Genomic DNA, 27427 nt, shown 5'->3' on the forward strand with positions numbered 1-27427 from the left:
TCGCAACTTCAATGTCGCCCAAGCGGAAGCCATGCTGCGAGAGGTGAGCATTTTTCAATATCTCTTTCCTGGATCACCAACTGCAGGTCTGCAAATGAATTGTTTAAAAAAACTTTCTTTGAGCGCCAGGGTTATACGTATCTTCTGTCGAAAACGCTCAGAAGAAAGTGAAGTGAGTGAGTGAGTGAGTGAGTGAGTGAGTGAGTGAGTGAGTGAGTGAGTGAGTGAGTGAGTGAGTGAGTGAGTGAGTGAGTGAGTGAGTGAGTGAGTGAGTGAGTGAGTGAGTGAGTGAGTGAGTGAGTGAGTGAGTGAGTGAGTGAGTGAGTGAGTGAGTGAGTGAGTGAGTGAGTGAGTGAGTGAGTGAGTGAGTGAGTGTTATATGCCTATACGCACTGAAATTGAAAGAACCCATTTCAGGCATAGTGCACACACTGAAACTTCCACATATCGTCGAAAAATCACCTTACAAGGAGTTACCGGGCGGTGAATGAAGCAACTAATAGATAGCAAGTGAACGATCGCGAGAAAGATGTAAAGAGCATTTGAACTGTCGTTAGTATATACAACCAAGCAAAGAAAACTTTCTAACGCTTTCGAAAGGCAGCGAGTGGCTCATTTTGAACGCGTTCAGTAGCTGTTTTTTCAAAGTTCATAAGGAGGAGCTATATCTGAATGAATGTAAGCAATATTCGTACGATGCCACATGAATACGACAGGATCCATTACAAAAGCTGCGATAGACAGGAATGAAAAAAGATGCAACCTTTGGTGACACTTCTTCGAGCTGCTATTTCCATTTGCTTTGTCGTTGAAACAGAACCTGCAATGGCGCAAGCAGAACAACGTGGACACGATATTGGAAGACTACGAACCTACAGAGGTGAGTAATCTCGCAATTTTATGAGAGGTAACTAACGTAGCCAACGAGAAAATTTACAACGTGCTTCCGGTAGCACGTCGGAAGCATTACTGATAATAAATTTATTTTACCGCGCAACTCGCCTGCTGTATTTTAGCTCACAAGAAAACAAGGATGTTTTATTCATGGGCAAAACATATATACTTATATGCCAGTCGTGTTTGAATAGACACCGTATATATAGCTTCAACTGTTCAGAAAAGAAGTGCATTTATCTCGACTCGACACTGAAACTCAGATGCAATCTAGGGCATTGTAGTTGCGGAATATTTAAGTTCTAAATCTACATGTGTTACCTTCACACGTATGTACATTACACACGCTGCATTTAGATTGCTTCTCGTAGTGATAGTAGTAGTCGTAATTTCGGGGGCATGTTAGGCATGCTATTTCAGTGCAGTAGGGTACGCATTTGGGCTGGTTCCTTCATGATCACTAGTGGAAAAACAGAGCTTAAAAGACGAGACAAGAAAGCACACGAGACCTCAGCGGCATCATCTCATGTCCTTTCTTGTCCCGTCTTTTTAGCGCTGTTTTTGCACTCCTATTTCAAAGCTTTAAGCGCGAACTTACCTGAGTCATGCCCCAGCGCCAGGAGCTGGGACAGTATACGACGTGGTACGTTTGCTGTGAAGTCGTATTTCAGATTAGCGGCAGCTTGAATAAGGACGAGCGTGGACGTGCCTACATTTTCTTGCTACTTGACGAGACACAGAGGAGCAATGTTTACCGACGTGCATGGTTTTCACCGCGTTGTTTACTCGCCGATCTCGTTTGTTCCACATACCCAAACTTTTGTGAACGTCACTTAAGAACATATGTGATCACTTATTCTTGTATAAATTAGTTCATATTCACCACTCACGTCCGCGCTTACTGTCGATTGTACATTCCTGCGTGCTCCTTCCTAATTCACGTAATCCCAGCATTTTCTATGTAAAATCGATTTGTACCTGTAGATACAGCCATACTGTGGCTCAATAAAATACCTCGCGTCTTGATATTGTAACGATGGAATGGATTTACTTACAGGGTGAGAATAATGAGAGATGCTTAGTGCAGCGCAAGGGACAGCCCCACAACGGCTCGCTGCTCGCGCGACCTTCTACCTCCACTTCTTCTTGGCTCCAGCGAACTCATGCAGCGCGACAATTTACCCGGGTGCAGACGAAGCTCTCCGAGCCTTTACGTAGCCCGATGGTGGTAATGCTTCAGCCGGGCAACGTACATGCACTGCTTGGTTTCTACGGGACCGCCGGTTGTCAGAGGACACTTTGGCGATGACGAACGTAACGTCACTCAAACGTCTCAATATGACGTATGGTCCGGTATACCTGGACAAAAACTTCGTGCATAATCCTTTTTTTCCGCACAGGCGTCCAAAGCAAAACAAAGTCTCCAGGAGCAAACGTGACAGACGTGTGTCGAGCGTCATAGCGAGTTTTGGCTCGGTCTTGTGACAAAATAGTCCTGAGGCGAGCCAGTCGACGAGCTTCTTCAGCACGACATAAAGTCCGGGCTACTGAGAAGAGTTCGTGTGGAGACCAGGGAAGTATCGTGTCGATAAAGCTTTGGGGATGGCGAGCGTAGGGCAAGAAGAAAGGCGAATACCCGGTGACTTCGTGCTTCGCCCTTGTAGTATGCGTACGTAACAAATGGCAAAATAGAGTCACAATTTTTGTGGTCATTGGACACATACATGGCAAGCATATTGGTCAAGGAGCGGTTCGTGCGCTCCGTCAGGCCGTTTGTTTGAGGGTAGTAGGGTGACGAGTGCCGATAGTCAGACCCACAAAGGCGTCATAGTTCTTCAACAACATCCGCTGCAAAACTGTCGTCCTCGGTCACTAATCACAACACGCGGAGCACCGTGACGAAGAATGACAGAGTGCAGCAGGAGGAATGAGACGTCAGCTGCTGTAGGCGAAGTGAGCGCTGCCGTCTCAATATTGTTAATGTTCTTCTGTCTGCTTTTCGTCTGATTTCGTTCCTCGACTAATTTCTCTCTCTCTCTTTTTTTTAATTAATTCCCATACCACTGTTTCCCGCAGGCATTTATGCTTTTTTTTTACCCTCTGTTCTTTCTATAACAAAAGCGCACCTTTCGTAAGGCCTGTGTCGGATACGACTTGAGAAGTCAGTGGCATTTCCTCGTCAAAGGCGGATGCCCAGATGTTTCCACCAACGGGCGCGCACTACAGACTGACGTCATGAGCCAGAGGGCCGGTAGCCCCACCTCCGGGGAACATTGCCGAGTGCGTGAGGGGGACTATACTTCTTTAGTCGTGGAGGTGATCGGCTGCCGCTTTTCAGTCATCTGGGCGGGGCTTCTCCGGCCTTCTTAAGTTGTATGGGACTATGAAGCTGTTCACTGGCGCATTGAAAAACAGATCATATAATAGAAGGTAATATAACAGAAAGTGATGCGAGAGATTATGATATGACAGATAACCTATCCGTGGTGCACAAACCTGCGTTGTTAATCATACCCAACGGCTCTGTGCAGGTTCTTAAAAAGTATTACCCCGGAGGTCTCGTGGGTCACGATAAAGAAGGCTGCCCACTCTGGATCATTCCTTTCGGCTACACAGACATAAAAGGTAAGCGGTCAAGTTCATATCTCTGTTCTCAACTTTAAATTGGATTGGCCTGGCTCCGTCAGCGATGTTTTAGCTTAAAACGTAGCAGGCAAACCATTTTTGGCGCCTCCAAAACTACAGCTTGCTTCGTTTGTGTTATTAGAAAAGCGTATGTTGTTATTATGTGATAACGAATGCGGTAAATGTCTGCTTTATACTTTTTTACTTTCATGACAGCTATATCATTAGATAACATTCTGACGAATGTCAAAATGTTATCAACGTCAGAATGTCAGTGGGCCTGTGCGTGTGTGCTTCCTTACAGAGCTGTTACAACGCAGAGTTACGACTTGTGGCTCTAAATGCAGTAGCCAGTTAAAATCCGGGAGTCATTCACTGCATGGTCGTTGCGGGCCTAGCTGGTCGCGGTGATGCACCTACTTTTCGGCGCATACTCCAAAAACTTATGCCCTCTCACATTTACCCTGATTTGTATAAGACCAACTCATGCAAGTATTGCACCAATAGGGCCACACTAGCGCATATTCTCTGGGAGTGTCCAGCACTAATTCGCAAAACTACACTCTAAGAAAAAAAAGAGTATGCGTGACTCTTTTCGGAGAGTTCTGACTTGCCACGTATAGGACTCTCTTTGAATAGTCACGGTGACTCTCTTGGTGGGTCAGGGTCGGCTCGCTCTAGGAGAGTCCCCTGACCCTCTAGGAAGAGTGGAAAGACTCTCATCGGGAGGATCACGTAACCACTTATAGGGAGTCAGACGACTCTTGCCGGTAACACTTCTACGGGGGTCAAGTGAGCCACACCGAAGCGTCAAGCGACTCCACAAGTATTTTAAGCCACTCCTTTGACCCTTGCTCTACTTTTGCGCGACTACTGTTGAAAATAGTGGAGTATTCATTTTAAGCAAGTGCAATAATACTTGCCGTTCTGCCCAGCGACTGCAAAAAAAGAATAGTTCAATTTTAGCGTCATTTTAATAAAACTTGTCAAAAGAACACATATTTTCTAGCAAAGTTATATAGAAAGCGCGAAAAGATGGTCAGTGATTTCCAATTAAGAAGTTAAGGTATTCCTCATTTACATGCTTGTATGAGTATAGCCAACTAAAATGTGTGACTGTGATGTGCACAGTGTCATATGGTACTAAATAAACAGCAGAAATTGGCATCATGTTTCCATATTTATTCTTATGATTAAGAATAAATCAAGAAGTGGTGACGGCTGGAGACATCAGACTTGTGGCTTGCTAGGTTGTCGCTCCTGTTCAGCGTGAGCACCATGAAAAACGGTATCTGAAAATAAGAACGTGATATTATGATGAGAAAATGAAATTGCAGTAAAGGTTTGCAAAACCTACACAATAAGTGGTTCACATAGACATAATAAAGGCTAACAACAAAACAACAAATGCAAACAGGCATGGTCAGGAACCAAATTTTTTGACGTCGAGATCAGACATGTCATATGCTAGAATTACCGCACATAGCTCCCACAATCACGCACACTCACTCGATTCTGTAATAACGCCCAACGTCATCGCAGTGTATGCAAATCACGAAAACAGCAAACAGAAACGAGGGAAGAGTGCACGGCCGCGGCCGCACCAACGCGCGCCGTCGAAAGTCTAGAGCTTTTTCACTTTACCGGTGAAGCGTGTCCAACTTGAATGACTACCGCGTACGTTCTGGAAGCACCGTACTATATCTGCACCTCAAACTACCGTCTTTAAGCCAACAAAAACCATTATGTATAATGCGTCTGAGCGTTCTGTACACAGGCATTTTTTTTTCACGTTCCCACGCGCCTGAAGTGCATCTCAAAACGACATCTTGCACATTCAGTCGCGCAGACACAACGTGCGATCAGCAAAAGATGACCCTTGATAATTGTTTGCATCGCTCACTATAAGGGAGCTTGCAGAGCAACGCGCATAGTGGTGGCAACTCGTTAACTGACAGCTTTAGTTGGGCATCCGCAACAGCCCTGCGGACACAGGCTGCTGTTGGAAATGGCTGGCAGATAACTTCCGCAGAGCTGCTGCAGACGCCCAGCTAAAGCTGTACAATTAGTACCTACGAAAGCAGTACACTCACCGTTAACTGGCGCCCGTTGTTCCTGTCCGTAGCTCAACGAATATTCCGTCCTCCAAGCGTCACCGCGTCACTTCGTACACGGAGCCGGCGTCAACACCAACACCACCGAAGACGCGCATGAACAGACACACAACCCGCGCAACCAACACGCAACGCTTTCCAATAGACGAGGAGACAGAGAGGAAAACAGAAGCGGCACGCCACCCCGGCCACCCGGCGCCGTTGTGGCGCGTTGCCTCGCCTCCGTCGTCGAGCCAACGCGCCACAACGGCGCCAAAGGGCAAGCGCGCGATATGTATGGCGTATACGGCGGCGTCGCCAATCGAAACGCGCTTCAGGAGAGTCCCGTGACTCCAGTCGAATTGCGAACTCTCTTTCTCTGCCTGTACCTTCCGAAAGGGGTCAAATGGACACCCGAAGAGAGTCATGAGGCCGTGACCCTCTTTTGACTCTTTTTTTTCTTAGAGTGTAGGGACGCGGCCTCCAATGAGTCATTCGGGTGCGTTGGCGGGCCGCGCTGCTCAGCTCAGGACTAGACAATCAACTCTGGGCGATCCAGCAGGCCAAGGAAGCTGCTGAGAGACACGGTCTCTCGGCCGGCCCCTAGGCAGGAACCCAGCCCGGAAACCCGCAGGAACTGAATAAAGTTATTCACTCACTCACACTATTTCTACTCTCGGCAGTATCGCTGCACTCGTGCCTGCTAAAGTTAGAATTACGACATTCTTTGATAAGTATCGGACGCTAATTTTTAGGCGAAAGCTTTAAATGCCTCATCAAACGCGAAAATTGACCGGCGTCCCGCGTCGGCGTCCCCCGTCGGCGCCGTCAATACAAGTAACGCGAAAAATCATAATCACGTGACAAGGTCACCATATGACGTCATCACGTGATGATCACGTGGTGCCATGATGACGTCACATATGACGACATCATGGCATCACAGATCTCCAAAATTTGCGACCTCATCATGACGTCCTCACGAAGTCACTGTGATGTTGCATGACGTGACATCACATTGTGACGTCATCACATGACAGAAATGCTAGGTCAAAGGTGGACCAATCCCGGAGGCAGTGCAAAACAAGGTTAGGTGCAGAAAGCTTACAATGCCTCCGATCCTCGAGACACTGCAAAGCCACGTTAGTTGCAGGAAGCTTTCGGAGGGTGCGCGGGAGGTATAATGCATCGAATTGAAAGAAAAAGAAGATGGCCTTCGAGTCGACTGAGGCGGATGCATAGGGTACCATGTGAGCTTTTTGTGTTTTTTTTTTATCTACCGATCAATTTTGATGATCCTAAGCAAAATAGCTGAGCGCGACGAGGGACATTGTGGTGAAGGGACGCGGGTTAAATTTCAAATTTGAACACTCTAGGATTTATTTTAACGCACACCAAATATGAGTTAGAATATTGTCTCTGCTGCCTGAATCTTATTTATCTTGTTTTGCTACTCATCAACACTACCCCGCAACCGATAAGACACCGCCGCTACAAGGGAACGTTCTGAAAACAGCGTACTGTACACAGCATGCGCTCGCAATACTCATAACTTAGCTAGAGGAAAAATTGATGCCCTGCTGCTGCTTCATCGTGGTCGTTATAACAATTTTTTTTAATGTTGCTGAAGCGTGGAATCTCATCCTGCACATCTTTAGCAAAACCCAGCATGTTATTCCCAAATTCCTTTTTTTTTTGCCTATCTGCTATTTCGTGCAATATAGCTTACTCAACAAATCAGGACTAGATACACCACTAATGTCCGTCGTTCGATGAGAAATGAACGCGAATACGCAAGCCCCAGATACAACTAGACTGTTTTTCTGCTGGGATATTGCAAAAGCTCACGCATAGTATGGGACACATCGAAAGACATTCGTATTCCGCGTCGCTACAGTAACGGCCTTTCTTAACGAGTTTTTCTCACGCTTGCCCCACCACCGCACCACGGGGCTGCTGCGACAGCGGGAACGCAGGCTGAAACGATGCCGCTGAAATGAGAAACTGAAGGAGACGTGAGATTGTTTCTGAAACGTGCCCGCGCTTCATGCAAATCACGTGCTGCCACAGAATGTGGCTGTCGCATCGGGGGACAGCTCACGCCACATGGCTGCCGTAGAAATGCCACTGTACCGTCATTAGCATGACGGTACAGCGACAAAACGTGCGATCGGTGCACAGCGTTTGCAACTCGATCGTGAAAAGGTTGCTGGACAAAAAAAATTGAGAGTTGATGTCTCTTTCATAAAAATTTGGGGAGGGGCGAAGCATGTAGGGAAGGGTGTTTCAGCTCCACTAACATGATACCTGTGGAGGGACGAAGCATGCAGTGTGCGCCGGTGTTTCCCACAACAAAGTCACTGCTAACGGGCAATGAGAGACAGAAGAAAGACTGGACACAGAGACCAGCAGTCCGCTTTTAGTTAACGTGCACGCTGCGAATCTTTAATGTTCAACTACGCACAACAGAAATCTCCCACCGGCACTACATTGCAGGTCAAGAACAGTGGTAGCCGGTGAAAGGCTGTGGAGCGCGAGCAGTCGGTTCTTTGAATGAACTCGCTAGCAGGTGCTGCCTGCGTCGGCGTTGTCTCTCGCGGGCGAGGGCGCGTTCTCGTTCCTCGCGAGCTAGTAGTTCAGCGCCCATCGAAGAAAGAGCGTTTCCATGGTCAACGTGCACCGTTCGCTCTCTCTCGCCACACGGCGAGCGCTGAGGCGCTGGCGCCCTCTCTTGCGCTCAAGCAAATTGACAGGACACAACGATGCAAGCAAGCAAATGGGTCACGACGATGCACGTGGCGACAGCAGATGACGATGCACCGCCGACAAGCCGAGACCCTAAGTTGCTTCGCCCCTAAAGCTCGGTCATAACACGAAAGTGAAAGCTGTCTTCACAGAACTAACTGCTGCTTTATTTGACGTTCAGAAATGCGAGGGAAATATGAGTGCGTGAATGTGCACAGTGTGCAATTATTCGAGTTGTCTAGAATCTTTTTTTATTATCTTCAGCTAGCCACGCGTCTGTAACGTGTAGTTCGGAGTCCTCGTATCCTGAAGCATTCTGAGCGCGTAGTTTGCCAAAATTTATAAGTAAATAATATTCTTATTTCCTTTACGTCTAGAACGTTACGGAGTATCAGATAAGAGGTACACGCTTCCGTGTCAACAACAGTGAAGTACCTTGATAGCATTCACACCAAAGAATAATTCGGCACAGTCTGTCAAAGAAATAAGCAAATGTGGCTATCTCATTTCTGAGGAGTGCTTATAGCGGCATCTTCAAGATGTCGTGCGTGAAGACTTCGTCTTTAATACACTTCATCTGTAGTCTGCTTGACAGTAGTAGAATGGATCCGATAAAAATTTCACCATCTCTCACTAAAGAGAACCATGTGGGGATGCGAAGGAGCGCATGGGTCGACTTAAAGTTCCGTTCATCACGGGCACCTTGCCCGGTGTTAACGCGTCCTTGCATGTGGAGCACACCATGAATTCACTCTAGTTTCTGTTGCTGTTACTCGTCCCGAACGCTTGTTAGAGCACGCCACGCGGGTTCATCGCGCGTCTGCAGAATCTTGTTCCCCGACGCCATCACATAATTGCTGAGAGAGTGTAAGGGGGAGAGGCCACAGCGTCTTACCCAGCGCCTTACACAGGCCCGAACGCGCTAGCGCGTGCCAGCACACATGTTTTGTATGCGTTACGCCAAGCTAGGACAGCATACGGCAGCCCAGACCCCTAAAGTGCTCTGCACGTATCATCGTCAAGGCGGTCGAAGAACAAGAGGAAGAAGACTTCTCCTTGGCGCGAGCGCGCGCTCAGATGGCTATGCTAGGTGGTAGAAAGCGGATGGTCGCCAATGGAACTACGGACGCAGCCCAGCGCAAAAGCTGCTTCGCATCTAAAACAGTTTGCTTTTCTGGTGCTTTCTGTGGGGACAGTTGCTTACGGCTCTCCCATAGTACAGTTGCAGGCATCTTTCATTCTGAACAACAGTATTCAGGCCTTATATGCCTCATCAAACACAAAAATTGATCATCGGGGACGTCAACACGAGTGACGCAAGATTCATTATCACGTGATGACGTCATATATCGCCAAATTTTTTTTGTCGTCCCATCACGTGACATCGTTGCTTTGAACTGCCTCCGTTCCGATCACGGGTTTTTAGAAAGCTTGCAATGCCTCCGATACTGGAGGCAGTGCAAAACCACGTCAGGTGCAGAAAGCTTTTGGAGGAGGGTGGGGTGGGAACAATGCATCGACTGAAGAAAAGAATAATAATAATAATAATAATAATAATAATAATAATAATAATAATAATAATAATAATAATAATAATAATAATAATAATAATAATATCTGGGGTTTAACGTCCCAAAACCACTATATGATTATGAGAGACGCCGTAGTGGAGGGCTCCGAAAATTTCGGCCACTTGGGGTTCTTTAACGTGCACCTAAATCTAAGTACACGGGCCTCGAACATTTTCGCCTCCATCGAAAATGCAGCCGCCGGGAAGAAAAAGAAGGAGATGGCTTCCACCTTCAAATTGTCTGAGGCGAATGCATAGGGGACCCTATGAGTTTTATTGACGTCACGACCCACCACGGTTGTCTTGTGGTTATGGTGCTCGACTGCTGACCTGAAGGTCGCGGGATGGAGTACCGGCCGCCCACATTTTCGATGGAGGTGACAATGCTTGAAGCCCGTGTATTTAGATTTAGGTGCACGTAAAGAACAACAGGTGGTCAAAATTTCCGGAGCCATCCACTACGGCGTCCCTCGTATCATATCGTGGTTTTGGAATGTAACACCCCAACAATTATTATAGTATTGACGTCAAATCTTGGCGGATATGATGTCAGTGAATTTTTGGTGCAGCCCGGCATAAAACACTTTTGTGTAATGCCGGAAGCTGCTTAAACTCGAGGTTCGGCTTCAAGGCGTGTGCAAAAAACTTCTCCAAGCTCTGACGTCACTGCGCGCTGCCTAGCAACCACCTGGCCCGTCTGCGTCTGGCTTCGCTAAGCCTCGCCGAGATCCGCACACGTGTCCAGCCATGACGCCATTGCGCCGATTCCGCACCGCTTCTCATAGCTGTGCCTAGCTATGACATCACTCCACGCCGCCGCTTCTCCCTGCTTCTCCGTACTTGCCAAGCGCCGTGTCGCCGCGTCTTTGACACGTGATCTTGTGTCTCCGCGCCGAGCACATCGTTTGCACGGTCGGAAATCGTGGGTCGACCGAAGGAGTACGTAGCTCCCGAGGAAGAAGAAGCTAATAGTGGGGCCTATCCGGCCGGTCCCCCACACTCACAGCGGATCCCAAGGGGCCGGTGGTGGAAGAAGCTAGGTTGACCCAGAGCTCCGCTGTTTCTTCAGCCTTGCATCGCTAGTGCAAGACTCGCACATTTTTTAGCGTCCGCGCTCCACCGCGCATGCGCTTACTCTCTCTCCTCTACTCTCCTACGCTCCTCCCCTCTCGCGCGCCTCATTCTCTCCTGCGCAACGCCGCGATGAGCGCCAGCGCATGCGCGTCCCCTCTCTCTCCTCACCTACGCTCCTCCCCTCTCGCACGCCTGTCGATCGCGTTCCCCGCTCGCCCTGTGAGAATTAACGGCCAGGCTAGAGGGAAGACACGACGCGCGTAACGTTCCTCTTCGCGGTCCACGACGCTTTGAATGGATGGATGCAGCTTACGGCGCGGGACTTCGCCCCAGCTTCAAGAACTGGCGCGCCAGCTCCTAAAAATAAATTACGCCTCTCCCGCTCAAGCGACCATCGCCCCGCGCTTCGCAATCCACACATGGTTCCCTTTAGCGGGAGATGGTGTAATTTTTTCTTGTTCTTCTTCAGTTTTTTTTTTTCGTTAAGCGTTGTTGACAAGGTTTGTTCTGCAATACAAAAGGGCTGAGGGAAGTGGAACTCGTCTTCTTAAGAAAGAAGACCCCAAGCTGGTAACCACGTTTGCTAATGATTTCTCGTGCGCTTCCACCTCGGCGTAAAAACTCAGAGCCCCTTATGCATTCTCCTAAGACAACTCGATGGCGAAAGCTATCTGCTTTTTCTTCTCAGTCGACGATGTGTTGATCATGCGCCGTCCGCCTCCGAAAGCTTTCTGCACCTAACATGATTTTGCATTGCCTCCGTGATCGACCCACCTTTGTTTGACCAAGCGACGATGTGATGTGATGATGTCATCATGTGCAGTCACAGCAACGTCGTGGTGACGTCACAAATTTCGGCGATTTGTGACGTCATATGTTGACGTCCCCACGTAATGATATTTTTTGCATCACTCGTGTCGACGCCGACGGTCAATTTTCGCGTCTGATGAGGCATCTAAGGCTTTCGCCTTAATAATTTATTCACAACGTTCACACGGTTTTGCGATGAAGCCTTCTTAATTGAAAATCCATATTAGGCATTGCATGCGAAGGACGCCCACTCTCATTCTCAGGGCTCGTCCGTGAGTGCGCACGATAATTTGTCTACCCGGAAAAGTATGTCTTGCAGAGTAATAGCGAGCGCCATTGCGTAACAGATCGGGTTTAGTATACACTGAGATCACCGATATTTGAAGTATTTGAAGAGCTAGTGGTTTGAACTATTCTAAATATGACTGTAACTCATATTTACGAATATTTTCTTCATGGTGGCGAAGCGCTAGAAAGAACGGAGGCTTTTGAAGAACGCAGGACAAGGCGCTACTAGCAAGTGAAAGTTTTATTTAGCAACAACGCCCCCATATAGCGCTTCACCATCATGAAGACATACCAACACGTCCAACTGGCAATCATTCTGAATATTTTCTATTCGATTCGAACGGATTTGAGTAGGGCAATATTCGATTATTAGAACATTTAAAATATTCGCGTACACCCCCTAAGTGGGTTGCGTGAAGCTTTTATTATTGGTCTGTTATGAGGGGAATCCCGACAACCGCTCTTTTAACAAAGCTATAGCACAGGTACATTACCTGTCGCAGAATGTGTCATCTAAGAATTCAGTGGAAAGTTATTTGTGAAGTAAGTTGGCTTTTAGGCGAACTGTTTGAATTCTTGTGGCCTAAAAATGTCTGGTCGGGTGCTTAGTGTTGAAAAAAAGAAGTATTGTTAGTTCTCGGTGAACTAAGCATTTTAAACCTCTTCGACAAAAGGGTTGCTTTAACCTCTTATTTTGTGTTTGCCTCTTGAACCTCGACAAAGATTTATAGGACAATACGAAACAGTAGAAATGCGTGTAAAGCATATCGATTATATATTTTTAAAAATCAGCAAAGGAAAATATAAGTTTTGTTTCTTTAGTCTGTCTTTCTCATGACTGTATTTTCTACAGGCCTCTTCTATTCTGTCAAGAAATCTGATTTCATCAGGCACATTATTCAGCAGCTCGAGTACAGCGCCCAAGATATGGCTGCGCAGACAGAAAAGGTGAGTTTCTCGATATATGACGCATTGTTTTTTTTTTTTTCACATGGGATAACGCTATAAAAACCATTACAATCTATATCTCGTAATTTTATGTACGTTCGTCAGCAAGCTTAACTGGGACGCTCCGCAGCGTGACCTGGACTGGTTCTACTGATTCCACTGATTCCAGCCGCGAAACGCTGGGCGCTGTTGCCGAGATAATACCTCGGTTGCTTGGATAGTATTTCGGCATGCATTGGTGAAATCTCGGCTACAGAACCCAAAGCTACGAGGCGCTGGCGTCAATCATACCGCTGCAGGACACGCTGCGGAGCGTTCGAGTTAAGCTTGCTGACGACTGCACACATATGGCTATCCCTTATGAATACACCACGGCCCGTATTCACAAAGACGCTTACGCTAAAACGTTTTTTGTGAAAAAATTATTTCAGCCAATTACGATGTCGAACATTGTGGGGTCTGAAGATGAGCCGCTCTCGGAACACACGGAGACAGTTCACGCGGTCTGGCAACCAACACGTGTACATTTATTAACCTGCTTTTGCATCACGGCTAGCTCGCCTGCCGAATCTGATACACAACCAGTAATACGATAAGTAACGTTATACAATGTCAGCACAATGCACAGAAAAGAGGGGCGTAGCCAGGGGGGGGGGGGGCACACCGGGCCCGTGCCCTCCTCCCGCCCGAAATTGTTTTTTTTTTTCCGACCCACACTTCAGATCAAGGCGGTGCCCCTCCGGAAAAAAATTTCTGGCTACGCCCCTGGCAGAAAACATAACATACACAATATACCGCTAATGCGGCGCCGCCGATGTTCGACTGACCACGAGGGGCCCGCGGGAAACGAGCCGCGGTATCGTCCCCCACGGACCCACCGCGGGAGACGTCCATCCACGCAAGCTACCAATCCCCAAAGAGAGACTCGCTGCTGTTTCCTGCACGCCGCCCCAACCTCCCTGGCGGCGCTGCCGGCGCCACCGCGCTAAGCCTACATCGCGCGAGTGCTGCGCCACGTTAGGGTGGCTAGAAGGGGAGGTGTGATGACCGGGCGGCAAAAGTTGGCCACCATTCGCGTGAATGCCGTGGGGCGGCGCTGTCGTCAGGGGCGCCATCAGCGAACGTGGCCGTTATCCGTTCGGCAGGAGGAGATGCTTCAGTGGAAATGCGTTACAAATTATATAAACTTTAGCTGATAATGCAGTTCCTTGGTCAGCGCACAGCTTGTATTGCGTACTGTTATCATGCGGTTTTGAAATACGGGGTACAGAAGCCGAGTTATGTTCCGACGGAAAGCAAGCAACTATACTGGGAGAGCGGGGCTTAATTATGCTCCAATGCGCTCTGACATTTTTATTCGTGCGCCTCATTACGTGTGGAAAGCAGATGACATTTGATTTACGCCAACAGAATCAGGATTAGTCCATGTAGTCTTTTCAGGCTCAATTCAGAAACCCACATAAGTAAATGCAACATATTACTAGGTAAAGAAACTTTATTGTGTAGAACAGAATGCACTTGATCGTTTTCGTGGCTTGTCTCGCATCACGCAAGGCTTTATTAATGCGAGCATTTCTTAGCGAACTTTTGGCACTTTGAGCGTTTCTATCTACGTATCTATCTATCTATCTAGCCGCCTACGTCTGGGTACTCTCATGATCGCCTCATTAACTTGGTGTAGACCAAAATTGCATGGGAGGGTAAGAGGATTTGACGAATATGACGGTGGGGCCATGATATGAATAACGTGGAAATCCGTCGAGTGCGTCGTCAACCCTTTCCTCCAGACACGTGTGGCACATACCCGTTTACCACGGGCCACGGTGTACGGGTATGCGCCGCAGGCGATTGACAGTTATATTACCCAGCGGCGGCGAGAACAGGACAATGGTAATTTAATGCGAGAGCGTTAAGAAAAACCGACGTCGGCCAGCGTTGACCCGACGAATGGAAAGATAAAATTAGGATCCAAGCAGGAATGGAACCGAAGTATTTTGCGTGGCAATCAGGTATTCTACCACAGAGCCACGCCAGGTCTATAAGCTGGTTTGGAAAACAGCTATGCAGGCGTAATGTCGGTGCAACGTCGATTGCGGTTGTGGTGCGGGCTATCTAATTTACAAGAAAGCAATAAACACTACATAGTACTCCTCACGATACATGCGTCCATATCAGATTAACGCCGGTGGTTCAGTGTCGGCTCCGCTTTTATAGCAGTCTAATAAACATTACATTTGTTTCTATGATTCAACAAGCGTATGAAACATTGTTCGACCCGGCGAATACATTAACAAAAGTTACGTGTGATATTCACATGACTGCACCATAAACTGCACTTAATAGTTCGATAATGCTGACGTATATGGTCTAACGTAGAGGGCTGACGTTACGTCGTACCATAAGTTACCCTTTAAATGCCGATGTTGTGGACGTGCCTGGTAAGCCCACGATGTGCACACCGCTACTACACTCACGAGAACACGTCGATCCAGTCCGTAACGCTTGGCTTAAAGCCCATAAAATACAGCATAGAACAGGAGCGTAGCCAGAAATTTTTTTCGGGGGGGGGGGGGGGTTCAGCCATACTTTAGGTATGTTCGTGCGTGCGTTTGTATGTGCGCGTGTATATATACGCAAGCAAAACTGAAAAATTTCGGGGGGGGGGGGGTTTGAACCCCCCCCAACTCCCCCACCCCCCCTGGCTACGCCCCTGGCATAGAAGTACTCGCTGACTGCTTCGCATGAAACCGATTCCCACAACGCGTGGGATCTGTCGAAACTTTTTCTTTTGACTTTTTTGTCATTCATTCCGCTGTTTCCCGAATGCTTTGCGCAAACAGCGGAATTCTCTTGAAGCGGTTTGTCAGCCCTCGGAATGGTGCGTGCCCACTTCAAGAACAGTTCTTGGCTAGTCGGTGCACGGAAAAGGGACACTGTTTCCGAACAAGATCTGTAGCCGGAATCATACCTGGCACGAAGCACCAACGCTGTTTTTTTCTTTAGGTAGACGCATCTTTGCCAGCACACAGCACTCATGAAACAACAGTCACACGCCACAATTCACAGCAAACTAAACACTACAAACCGCCGGCCAGCGGAAACGTGACGGCGCCCCAGACGGCAGCGCTATGATGTGCCCTAGCGGCGATCACGCGAAAGAAGACCACCCTCTCCTATGGCTGGCCGCCGTGCTCAGCACACCTCCCCTTCTAGCCACCCTAGCCACGTCTCTCTCGGCGGCTGTTAATGCTAACTGCGGCTAATTCGCATGGCGCGTGTGCGCCATGAAGCGCAAGCGACTTTACAGGTGGTAATAGCACCCCATAACATATCATTAACTAGGGCAGCTGACCAATGTGAACACACACTTACGAAAAAAAAGTTCTGTGAATTCGGCCCCACGTTTCCTTACATCATACGAACCATGTCCCATATGATCCCCTTATTATACGAACACATCAAGATCCAACAGCAAAATTCTCGAGTTTTCGTATATCTTTCGGAGCAATTCCTGCGCGAATGTATAAAAACACATGTAGTTTTGCGTACGATCCTTATGAGTTCATAAAGTATTATTCCTTATGGTATAAGGTAAGCTTGCAACTCATTAATGCTCTATAATGCTCTATAACGCAACTCAATATTGCTCTATAATAAATGGTTCGTCCACGAATTTATACTAAGATCGTTAAATTATTCGCTCCTTTAGCATGGCCGGATATACGGCAGCATCAATAGAAGGAAATTAACAAATGTTTCTTTACACATAGAATTAAGCTTTTAGGGGGGCCAGGAAATGGGCGGGAGGGCGGGGGCAGGAAGGTGAGGGGAGGCACCCAGGTCACCATATCTGGATACGTCAGAGGCTCCCTGAAGCACCACTGCCCAAAGAATAACGTGTTCTATGTCTTGGTTTCCTCACGGCTTGTCGTTTTACGGGTCTCATTTCACAGATCTCGCAATTTCCTTCTCGAATTCGTCACCCGCGGTCGTACGTTGTTCTTTCATCGTGACGTACGAAGCGGGAAAGTTTCTGCGCTGAACGGAAACGACGAGCGAACGCTGGCTGTATAAAATAAAATACGCGACAAAGCAAAATCGAAAGCAACACTTATTAGTCTTTGAAATTTGCAGCACGGTGAGTTAGTTGACTTCATGGTAATACACGGTAGCTCGAACAGGAAAACAAAGACGTGAGAAAGAAGGATGTTTCCGTCTACCTTTTGATTCCATTTCCTTCTTTCGCGCGTCTTTGTTTTCCTGTTTCGGACTAACATGTATTACTTATTATTCTGCCGGTCCGCCGCGATTGCTCATCGACAAGGATGTGTTCTGTTTTAGGCCCTTCTGTTCAAGGTTAGAAGTGTGAATTGCGGTCTGCCTTGAGGCCGGTGCAGTTTATTCTTACGCAAGCAGCGAGCTTCGGAAACCTGTGCGGCTTAAGTTCACATAGTAGACTCGACAGGCATATAATGTAGAAGAAACACGAAGAAAAGGTCAGCTGTGTTACTTACGGGAGCTTATTATGTGTGTGGGTAAAAAAAAAGGCTCACGCTGATATCAACGTGTCAGTGTCGGCGAAATTCTGCACCGCTGCCGAGCCGTGATCAAAAGTACATACTCTGGATGCGATGATGAAGAACAACCTTATTGTGAATCGGCAACATTATGAGGTAATGGTTTCAAAATAGTGAGTTTTTGGGCTAGTTGGTTCAGCATCTTGCGAAGGGGAGCCCAGAAGCGGCTCCGAAGAAAGTACACAGGACACTGTGTTCTTTCTACAGTACACAGGACACTGTGTTCTATTCTACACAGCACTTTTCCTATACTTGTGTACATTCTTCTGAACCGCTTCTGCGTTCCCTTTCCCAAGAGGGATTAGTTGCCTCTCACGGGTGACGGCCAGGGCCCTTGGGCCCTGGCGGCATCCTCGGCCTGCCGAACTGCTTGGAGTTCGTCGTCTGGGCACGCATTCACAAAACTTCTTACGATAAAAAGTTTCTTAAGAGAATATTTCAACCAATCGTGATGCGGGACATATCGTTAGCAAAACCGACTGACCAATGGAAAAACTCGCTTACGAAAGAGAAGTTTTGTGAATTGGGCCCCTGGATCCGAGCTGAGGAGCGCGGTCTCTGTACTGATCTCTGTCTTTTTTGTGTTTTGTTCTGGGTGGGAGCTCGAGAGCAAGCCCAGATTACGTGATTGAGGTCTGGCCTCTCCTGGCCAAACTTTGAATTTACCTGTATGTAAATCCGGGTAATAATTATGATAAGCCACTGGATTCGGGTATGTGTAGAATGCGCCAGGTCTTCGCCTGCTGCCTGTTAAGTGAAGAGTGTACGGGGAGCCCCCCCTAACCTGTAATGGTTGGTTATCTCTTTGAAGCTAACCATCCGATGGCCGGGCTTCACCCGCTCGGCTCGTCAGCGCGCAAGCGAGGTTGTGCGCAGCTTCGTTTCCCAGAAGGGAGCCGTGTGCGGGCGCCCGTATGATATGAACGTCTCTCCGATCAAATCCTCAAGAATTAAACGCCACGTGTCGTGGGGTGCCGTCCTTCAGTACTGTTGAGGAAGCTGCCTCCGCGAAGAGCATAAAACGAACGGGCAACATTTCGCTGCGCCGGCGCTTCTACGTGGGCTTTTTGCGCTTTCTGCATGTGGTACCTTAACATTTCCTTCGCAAGACAGGAGCGAATGAATATGATAATTTTTGCGGCAGTGCTGTTAACGCTAACCTTCTGCCTCGAGCAACTCTTTAATGAAGGAGGTACGGAATTCGAAGATCTCTGCCACCCGCATCATTAACTTCATTTCTTTCTTTTTTTTTTTTTTTGCATTAATATCATCATCCCGACATTGGAAGTCCTGGTCGAACAAGTCTGCAAATTTTGTTTAGAACGTAAAGAGTGATAGGGAAGAAACATGACACAGAGTAAAGACCGGGACGTTAGCATGGCGCACGTATGCATTGATAAATTGTACGGGGAAGAGAAAACACGAATTTCGCGGTATCGAATCCCGGCCGGGCCAGCCGCGGTTCAATAGAGGCAAAATGCTACAGGCCCGTGGGCTTAGATTTAGTTGCACCTTAAAGAACCCTGGTGGTCGAAATTTCCGGTGCCTCCAGTACGGCGTCTCTTATAATCATATCGTGGTTTTGGGACCTAAGACCCCAACAATTGTATATATTATATCGGGAAAGGGGATATAGGGACGAGTAGAGTGAGAGCGAAAACAGACAGAAAGCACTAATTTCGCGTGCAAGTGATGAAAAAGCACCCTTCAAGACAATACGCAGTAACAAAGTTTTGTCCAGTTGAAGTTGTGACGTGCACGGCCAACCTTCAGAATCTTCGTTTGCGGAAAATCACGATGAAAGCACTGCAAGCTGGGCGTTCTCTGTGTGTGTGTAAGGCGCTGCCGGCGCCTGCTCCTTAGTTGAAAGCACGCGAAAGTCACCAGCTATCCATCATGGTGGTGATGGGATGAAGCACTGCCTCACAGAAAATGAAATGTTCGCCGTGGTTTTGATGCGTGAAGTCCGGCGCGAAGGCCGAGAGCCCGCACATTTTGATGTCACATGGGAGCCGCACATTCTGCTTTTGTTTGTTTGTTTTTTTTTTTCGTTTGTTTGTTTGTTTGTTTGTTTGTTTGTTTGTTTGTTTGTTTGTTTGTTTGTTTGTTTGTTTGTTTGTTTGTTTGTTTGTTTGTTTGTTTGTTTGTTAACGTAAAGGTTGAAAGGTGGTTGTCTCATAACCATCAGTCTGTCCTCTGTCTTGGGACTACGCTGATGCCGTATACATTGAAACAAAAGGAGAGGCGGTCATTGCAAACATAAATTATCGAGGTCGTGAGAAGAACAGTATTTTATGGAAATAAAGGTCAATCATGAAGTGCTTCAAAACAAAGTAAAGGCATAAAGGTCATGAGAGAAACCACTCCGAATCAAATCAGTGGGTGCTACAATCTGAAAAAATGATAATGCAGCCCACGCAGAAACACTTATCGTGATAACACACACAGTGAAAACAATTTTAGCAAGTAAGCTGCTTATTGCAGTAAATTACTCAAAGCTGCGAAAATTCGGAGCCCGCAGCAGGCGATATGTGGTGCAAAAAAGAGCTTTTGACACGTTGAAAACTCCTCGCGCAGGGCTAGTAGCCGCTGTCTGTTATCGAACCATTCGTCTGCGAAGCGTAGTAATGTTCAGGTGCCATTACGTGCTCGCATAACTTTTAGCTGCAGTTCGATCTTGCGCCTAGTTGACTTCCAAAGTTGCAATCGCTGCCTCGATAACGGGAGCTTCGCAAAGTAGGATACCAGGCGGACACGTGCAAATCAAAACTTTATTCATTGGTTGCTTTTCAACAATAGAGCTAATTTCCTTCCCCATTTCCATCTTTCTTCGGATTTCCCTGTTTTTTGTGCTCGAGTGGTAGTTTCTACTAAGGGAGTATGAACTGTGTTCACACCTGCATTTTTCTTCTTTTCTTTCGTTGCAGCTCGGTCGAGTGATAGAGATGCACAGCTTCATATTTGACCTAGAAAACTTCAACCTAAAACAAATTGCGTGGAAACCAGGTGAGTTGCTTCAGAACGACCACAATTGGCCGCGAGATCGAGCGGAGTCGCCGCCTGGCGGCTACTGGCTGAAGCGCGCCTAGTGTGGATTGCTCCATGTGTCGTCTGCTAGCCGCGTTGTGTTTGCATGTGCGCGTACGTCATGCAGGGCCTCAAAAGGCGGTTTGTTCCGTTGCGTTGGCGCAACTTTAACCGCTCGTACGTATGCCTAACACGATGTAAAGAAAGCATTTGGCCTTGATCGGCTGTATATGTACTGCAATAAGATCAGTGAGTGCACTTGTCGAGAGTGCTGTGTGCGGTCGTCGAACCGTCCGTTCACGAGAGTCATATCAGTGTAGGTGCCGCTCTGTGATTCAAGCGCATTGCAAAGTGCACTCGACGTTGTCCTAAAGATGAGAAGTATTAAATCTCATGTGAATATAGCCTTTTAGCGGCTCGGTGGTTAAAAAAAAGGCTCTCATGCACTTGCGCGTTGCGGTTAGGTGTATAACTTTGGGACTGTCGTTTATAGGTTACGCGACGAGATTTAGTTGTGTACGGTCGTGGTCCCACTGCAGAGAAATATTTCTGTCAAGTCACGTCTGACACTTCGGTACTTAAATTGTCCCCTAAACAGAGCAGAAAATGGTATGACACGGAAATCGCAAAACTGAGTTGCCTTGCGCAATTATAACTTGTGGCGAAATGTATAAAGAGACACCAGCATTTTTAATAATATCGCGCGAGCGTCGACCGCACGCAGTATCAGCGCCTTACAACGGCGATAATCTGCGAGACTGGCAGCAGTACGCGCAGGCGCACGAAGCAGCGCTAGCGCAAGCGTCATCTGCCAGGCTGTTCCTTTCAGGATGAAACACTCCCTTTCTTTGTTAAAGGCGCCCGGAGTGCGCACAATCGCAGATAGAAACGTCACGAACGTTTTGCTTTTTTTTTTATTTCCACGTTTGCGTTCAACAGCATGCGCTGCTGCCAATACTAGCACCTTCTTTATGTGGAATCGTTCTTGTGTTCTTCTTCTTTTTGTTCATCGTTCTTGTGTATTAATATTTTTTTTCAAATTTCCCTGCGCATCAACTTTGAGCAGTTTCTTTGACTGCAATAACAGGAAAGATCAAGAGAACATGAATCGGTAGATCACGGTTTAAGTTGTGCGCATGGTTTTGTTCACACCGCTTTTGTTTTCCTTTTTTTATCTAAGGAGACTAATACAGTCATTGTGGTAGGGCGTGTATCGTCCTGAAAGGAACAGCGTGGCGCCTAGCGCCTGCGCTGTTCTAGCGCCTAGCGCCTAGCGCCTGCGCTGCGCCTAGCGCAGCGCTAGCGCCTGCGCGTACTGTTGCCGGTCTCGCAGATTATCGCCGTTGTAAGGCGCTGATACTGCGTGCGGTCGACGCTCGCGCGATATTATTAAAAATGCTGGAGGCTGTACTTGCGAGGATCGCTTATGCCTGTCAAATTGGCGCTTTGGCAAGTTCAGTGTCGGAAGTGCGTCAGGCCTCAATCTCTTCCGCGAAAACCCTTAAAAAAAGAGAGCGAGCGAAAAAATACATTTATCAAGATCAGCAGTGGCGATAAATTCGCTCGCGCATTTTCATCGCTTACGTGGCGATACTCTTTACCAAGGTATATGTAAACTGGTAGCGTAACTTCCGTAGAAGCCCATACGTTCAGAAAATGGCTGCTCATCAGCTGCTCATGGGGCTTGGCGCCATCTGTGTGAGGAGGGAACACTTCCGGCGGAACAAAAAATAAAGCGGATGTGACGCAATATCCGGTAAAAAAGTGACGTCATTTTGTTGGCACTAGCGCGAAATTTGACCTCAAAATATTTTTCCTAGGCCCCTGATCACTAAGGACTCGCGCTACAGCGAGCCGGCAAGCCCTTGGCGAATGCGCTTGAAGCCAACGCTAGCTAAACTAGTATCGACCCGTGAATAAACAGCCGTGTTTATGTGTACCGTCGTGGAATTCGCCTTGGTTTTACCAGGAAACTTTATTCCCTGAGCTTTTATTCTGCGTTCGTGTGATCTTCCACAGCGTGAATAACGTAGGCAGCAGCGTACATCTCATATTTGCAACGTTGCTTATTTGCTTCGCACATGCGCAGGGGACTTAAGAGCGCATTGCATGCGTGCTTCAGTTCTAACGAGAAGAAATGACGCCTGGTCACGCCAAAATAATGATATTTCAGTTTTATTCAATGGTCACAATAAAGCAATTTAACACGCCCTACACAATGAGCAACAAATGTCATAAGTACAAAAGGTGCGTACACTACGTGCACTATGTTTTGCCTTTTGTTCCGATAAATTAACCTTACGTGTAACGTATCAAGACATGCGAATTGTAGCGATCGTAGCGCGACAGATAACTTAGCGATCTGCTCACCGATAACCGGAAATATAGTAGGCACCGCATGTTCACGAAGGAAACCGGGCAGCAGGAATACTGATCCATGAAAATCCAGCAAGCACACTACTCCGAACCGTTGCCCCGGTGTCTTATCTAGAAGAGAGGGCTCGCCAGGCGTACGCGTGTTGCTATTGCATCCTTGGAACACCACATCGTTTCCGCTAGTACCGAGGAAAGCGTTCGGCGTGAAATGTTAGCCGCCTCGTGCCGTTGTCCGTTGAACACCGTAGCCAACACGTTCACCAATGATGAAACGCACATCGCAACTTCGCGCACACAAAAATCAAATTCTCACCACAATAATTCACAGCACGCATGCAAGTGCGAAACACCAGCACACCTGAGGGGGTGTGTCGCCGCAGGACGAACTTTACGCGCGCCTTTCCGAACACTACAAGGACTGCGTCGCAGAGCAATGGCATGTGTCATTCTTTAGAGGGCGCTAATAAGAAGATTTTTGATAATGCATATACATTTTCATGAATTCTTTGTACACTGGATCTAAATAAATGTTATTCTGAAATAAATCTCGGTCATAAAATATAAATATTATTTTGTTGTTGAATGAAATTAGGTTTTTTGTTATTAGTGTTTGTTCCCACCACACCTAGTCGCGCTTCAATCGCTACTCCCATAACTCCCCATGCTGATGTCGCTGACAATAGGATCTGAACCGCTTTTCGCCCGAAGCTTCGCGACCTATTTGGATAGACCTTGCTCTTTACTATGCACCAGATCATGCATACACACTTGCCGCGTTTCGGTGCACGTACCTGCCCTGCGGAACACTGAGAACTGTTCTCGCGGCCGTGTAAACACAATGGAACATGCGCGAACTACAAAAGGGCTCGGGGACTCTTCTTTAAACAGAGTCATAGCCGAGCGCGAACAAACTTTGCATTCACAGCGCAGACGGTACATGAATGACAAAGAATATATTCCATGAATTAATTTTCTTCTTTCTCGATTGATTCTCGCTTAATTTTGCTGCGGAAGTGTACGAAAATCAAAGCACAGGGAAGCTTCCCCGAGCATTCGCTTACTGCGACCGTCTTCGCGCTCGTAGTGCACAGCAGCAACAAACATATAAATGCACACATTAGCGAAGTTATCGCTGACTACTCACCATTCTTTCTCGTCTGCGAATGCACCGTCGTCGCAGTGCTTGCTGCACACCATCGCGTACTTGGAAGGCGTCTTGCCGTTACGAAGCCTAACGAGCCACAGTCGGCGACGTTCCGCGTCGGTGGGATAAAAAATGGAAGCTTATCCCTGGCTCTGTGCAGTATGTGCGGCATTGTGGCACCGAACAAAACCTCACCATTGATAACGAAGAGTTTTCTGCGGGTACGGAACACAAAATCACGATGTGAAAACAGAAGCCCCGTGCACTTCTACACACACCACACGAAACCAGTATCCACACTAGCGGGGTGACGGTGCTGCCACCTATAGGTCGATCTCGCCGCGAATAGAACGGATCTTGGCTTCGCGTTCGAAATGTCCCGACTCTTTTATTCTCGCCAACATGACGCACAGAAGGTAATGAGCATAACAAATATTTGACAGTATTTGCGAAATGCGATGCAGTAATGTTACTACTGCGCCAAAAGGAAAACAAGCTTTTTGTTTGTTTTAACATGGCGTATGTGCATAGGGCGTACGTGCAGTGAGTGTCTAAAGCAGCATCAGTTCATAGAAATTTGGTGGCTTGAAATGATGAGCAGTACGTCGTAGAACAAGAAATACCACTTAAGCTGAACAAATGGGACTGACAAAGGGCCCTGACCAATGCAAGTCTCCTTGCCTAGCTCTAGTGACAGTACTCGTTTTATCACTGTAGAATCTGCAATTGTGCAAACATCGGCCCCCTCAAAGGAGTTATTAGCATCATCAGCCGACTTATGTTCACTGCAAAACGAAGACTTCCCCCGTGATCTGAATATTACCCGTCTTGCACGAGCTGCTTCGATCCAACGACTGCGAACTTTCTCATTTTCAAAAGGAACATTATTCTATACCGCCCTCAGCAGCACTTTCCTTCCCTTGGAAGCCGCTGTGTCACTATAACAGACATCCGGTTATCTGCCATTCGCATTGCATCACCTAACTAGCTTCACACCCTAACGCGATAGCGTTATTGAGCTCGCTTCGCAGAAATTCCGGTGTAGGCGGCGTCTTTGGTTGTGAGCGAAAAAATCAGCATTGTCCGTAAGCGAAAATGCGAGATAGATGCAAATAAATAAATAAATAATAAAAAATTCGTTTCGAGTGTAATCAGGGATTTGAACCTGCTACCTCTCGCTCCATGGAGCGATGCGTTTAACCTCTAGACCACCACGCATGCATCATCTAGCACACAAATGGCGAGCTATTTATATACACCATTTAGCGTTGGTGGTACGCACATCTCGGAGGTTCTTCAGCGGCTTGACAGAAAACCCCCGGGATGGCTCAAATGGTCCACGGGTGCGCTTTCCGTGTTTTGTCGCGCCGCATGCATGGATATAGGAGCCAACGCGCGTCAGCACGTTGCCTTTCCTTGCGGCACGGTTTAAGTGCCGGCCGAGAAGCGAAGCCAGGCTAGCGAGTGGGAAGGCGATACGAACACGGTCCGATTACACTATCGCATTCTACTCTTGAAACCGAAGCTCAAACGTCCTCCAAGTTTTTTTCCTCCTAATGCTAACCAGAATATTTGTTACGCCTGTGTGTTCTCTGATGCACACTCCTGTTTTTCATTCTCTCAGTTTTACGTCTTACACTTTTGCTTCCATCGTTCGATGAGCAGTCCTTAACATGTTCCTCAGTTTCTTTGTTAGCCTCCGTGTTTCTGCACAATGTGTCAATATTGATAGAATGAAGTTATTGCACACTACTCTTTTCAAGACTAACAATGAGTAGCCTTTTAAGATTTTATTATATATCTGCCGCATGCACCCCCTCCAACCCATTTTCATTCGTCTGTAACTTCTCGTGATCAAAAAGTCTCTTCTTGATACTTCACCAGTATGCTGGCGGTTGACAGCGCGATCCCGTTATTAGAACGTGTGCAACGTTTCTCTTTCAGCTCTTGATATGATCATCAATCTGGTCACGATGTACGAAGACCACTACCCGGAAATGCTCAAGAAGGCCTACGTCATAAATGGTGAGAATTTCAAGTTCTTTGGCGACCGCTTACGCATGTGAGGACAGATACTTGTTACGTATGAAGAAATTATTTCGCGAAGTAAGAGCCTTTTTTTATTAGGTCATTTCAGGATATTGACATAGACGGCTGGTTTATTCATGCGCTTCGTGGTAATTTCGCAGCCTCGTTCTAATATATCCTCTCGTTAACTAGTTCGATTTTACGCAGTACAATAAGTGGTTTCTATTTGCATTCTACATTTTACCAAGAGAATCATCCATTAAAGGGGAAATTGATGAAAATGCTAATCCAGTTAAGTCTCATAAAGTATTCATTAAAAACGACATGTCTGTTCATTTCCTTGAAAGACCAAAAGGTCTTGATTACGAACATTCATTGGACGCTGAAACCCAAGCCCCTGGGTATTTTAAAAGTATTTTCGAAACATTTTCTCCTATTTGGGTCGTTCTTGTGCAGATTCTCTTAAAACTTGCTCAGTTCAGGCTTTGACACTCCTAGAGCACAGCGTCGGCCCATTTTTACTGGTATGTGATGATAGATTATGATAATTATCTGCAGACCGAAGAGAAAATGCTAAAATTTGTGACGCCCAGTGGTATGTGAGCTGAGGCCTTCTGGCCGCCCGTTTATCGTTAGCTTTTTTTTTTCACATTTTTTTTGCTGGCTTACCAAGCCACCTTTCATGGCAGGGTTGTACATTTTGTCACTGCAAAGGCACGACTTGCTAATCATTTCATTCCTTCCGTTAGCGTGTCTATGTCAGAACGCAATTTCTTCAGCATTTTTAATTCAGAAAACTGTCCGCTTTTACAATTTAGAAGAATGGTGAGTTGAAAATCATTTCGCTGCAGCCGCATAATTGGTGCGTACTCTAAATAATCAAGGCTAAAAAATTGTGAACCACACATTTAAGTCCAATGCTCCGGTTACTCAGGGTACTTTAGATTGCAATCGAGCACGATTGGGACCGATTTCCTCGATCGCGATTGGCTCCTTTACGCTCCTTGCGCAGAGGAGTCAGACAGGATCGAGAAATACGGTTTCGATCGCGTTAGATTTTCATCTCTTGTGCCACTAGTGATTGAGATACTGAACCAATTGCACGACTCTAATAGCCTCCTACACGCAATGCCCATTTCAGCTCCCAAAATCTACCCCATCATATACAACATGGTGAAGCCGTTCCTCAGCGAAGAGACAGCGAAGAAGATACACGTGTTCGGCAAAG

The 27427-nt window shown here is 47.1% G+C and overlaps 1 protein-coding gene across 1 annotated transcript; it reads left to right on the top strand.

Moving 5' to 3' along the window:
- Positions 1 to 27427, top strand: LOC119388668 (SEC14-like protein 2; the record flags this gene model as incomplete). Its single annotated transcript, XM_037656129.2, is given in 7 exon segments — positions 1 to 43; positions 818 to 880; positions 3426 to 3519; positions 12953 to 13047; positions 20552 to 20630; positions 26116 to 26196; positions 27341 to 27427. Coding segments are annotated over 7 exon segments (511 nt in total), but the record flags the coding sequence as incomplete, so codon positions are not given.

Source organism: Rhipicephalus sanguineus, chromosome 4, assembly GCF_013339695.2.
Source record: "Rhipicephalus sanguineus isolate Rsan-2018 chromosome 4, BIME_Rsan_1.4, whole genome shotgun sequence".
NCBI lineage: Eukaryota > Metazoa > Arthropoda > Arachnida > Ixodida > Ixodidae > Rhipicephalus > Rhipicephalus sanguineus.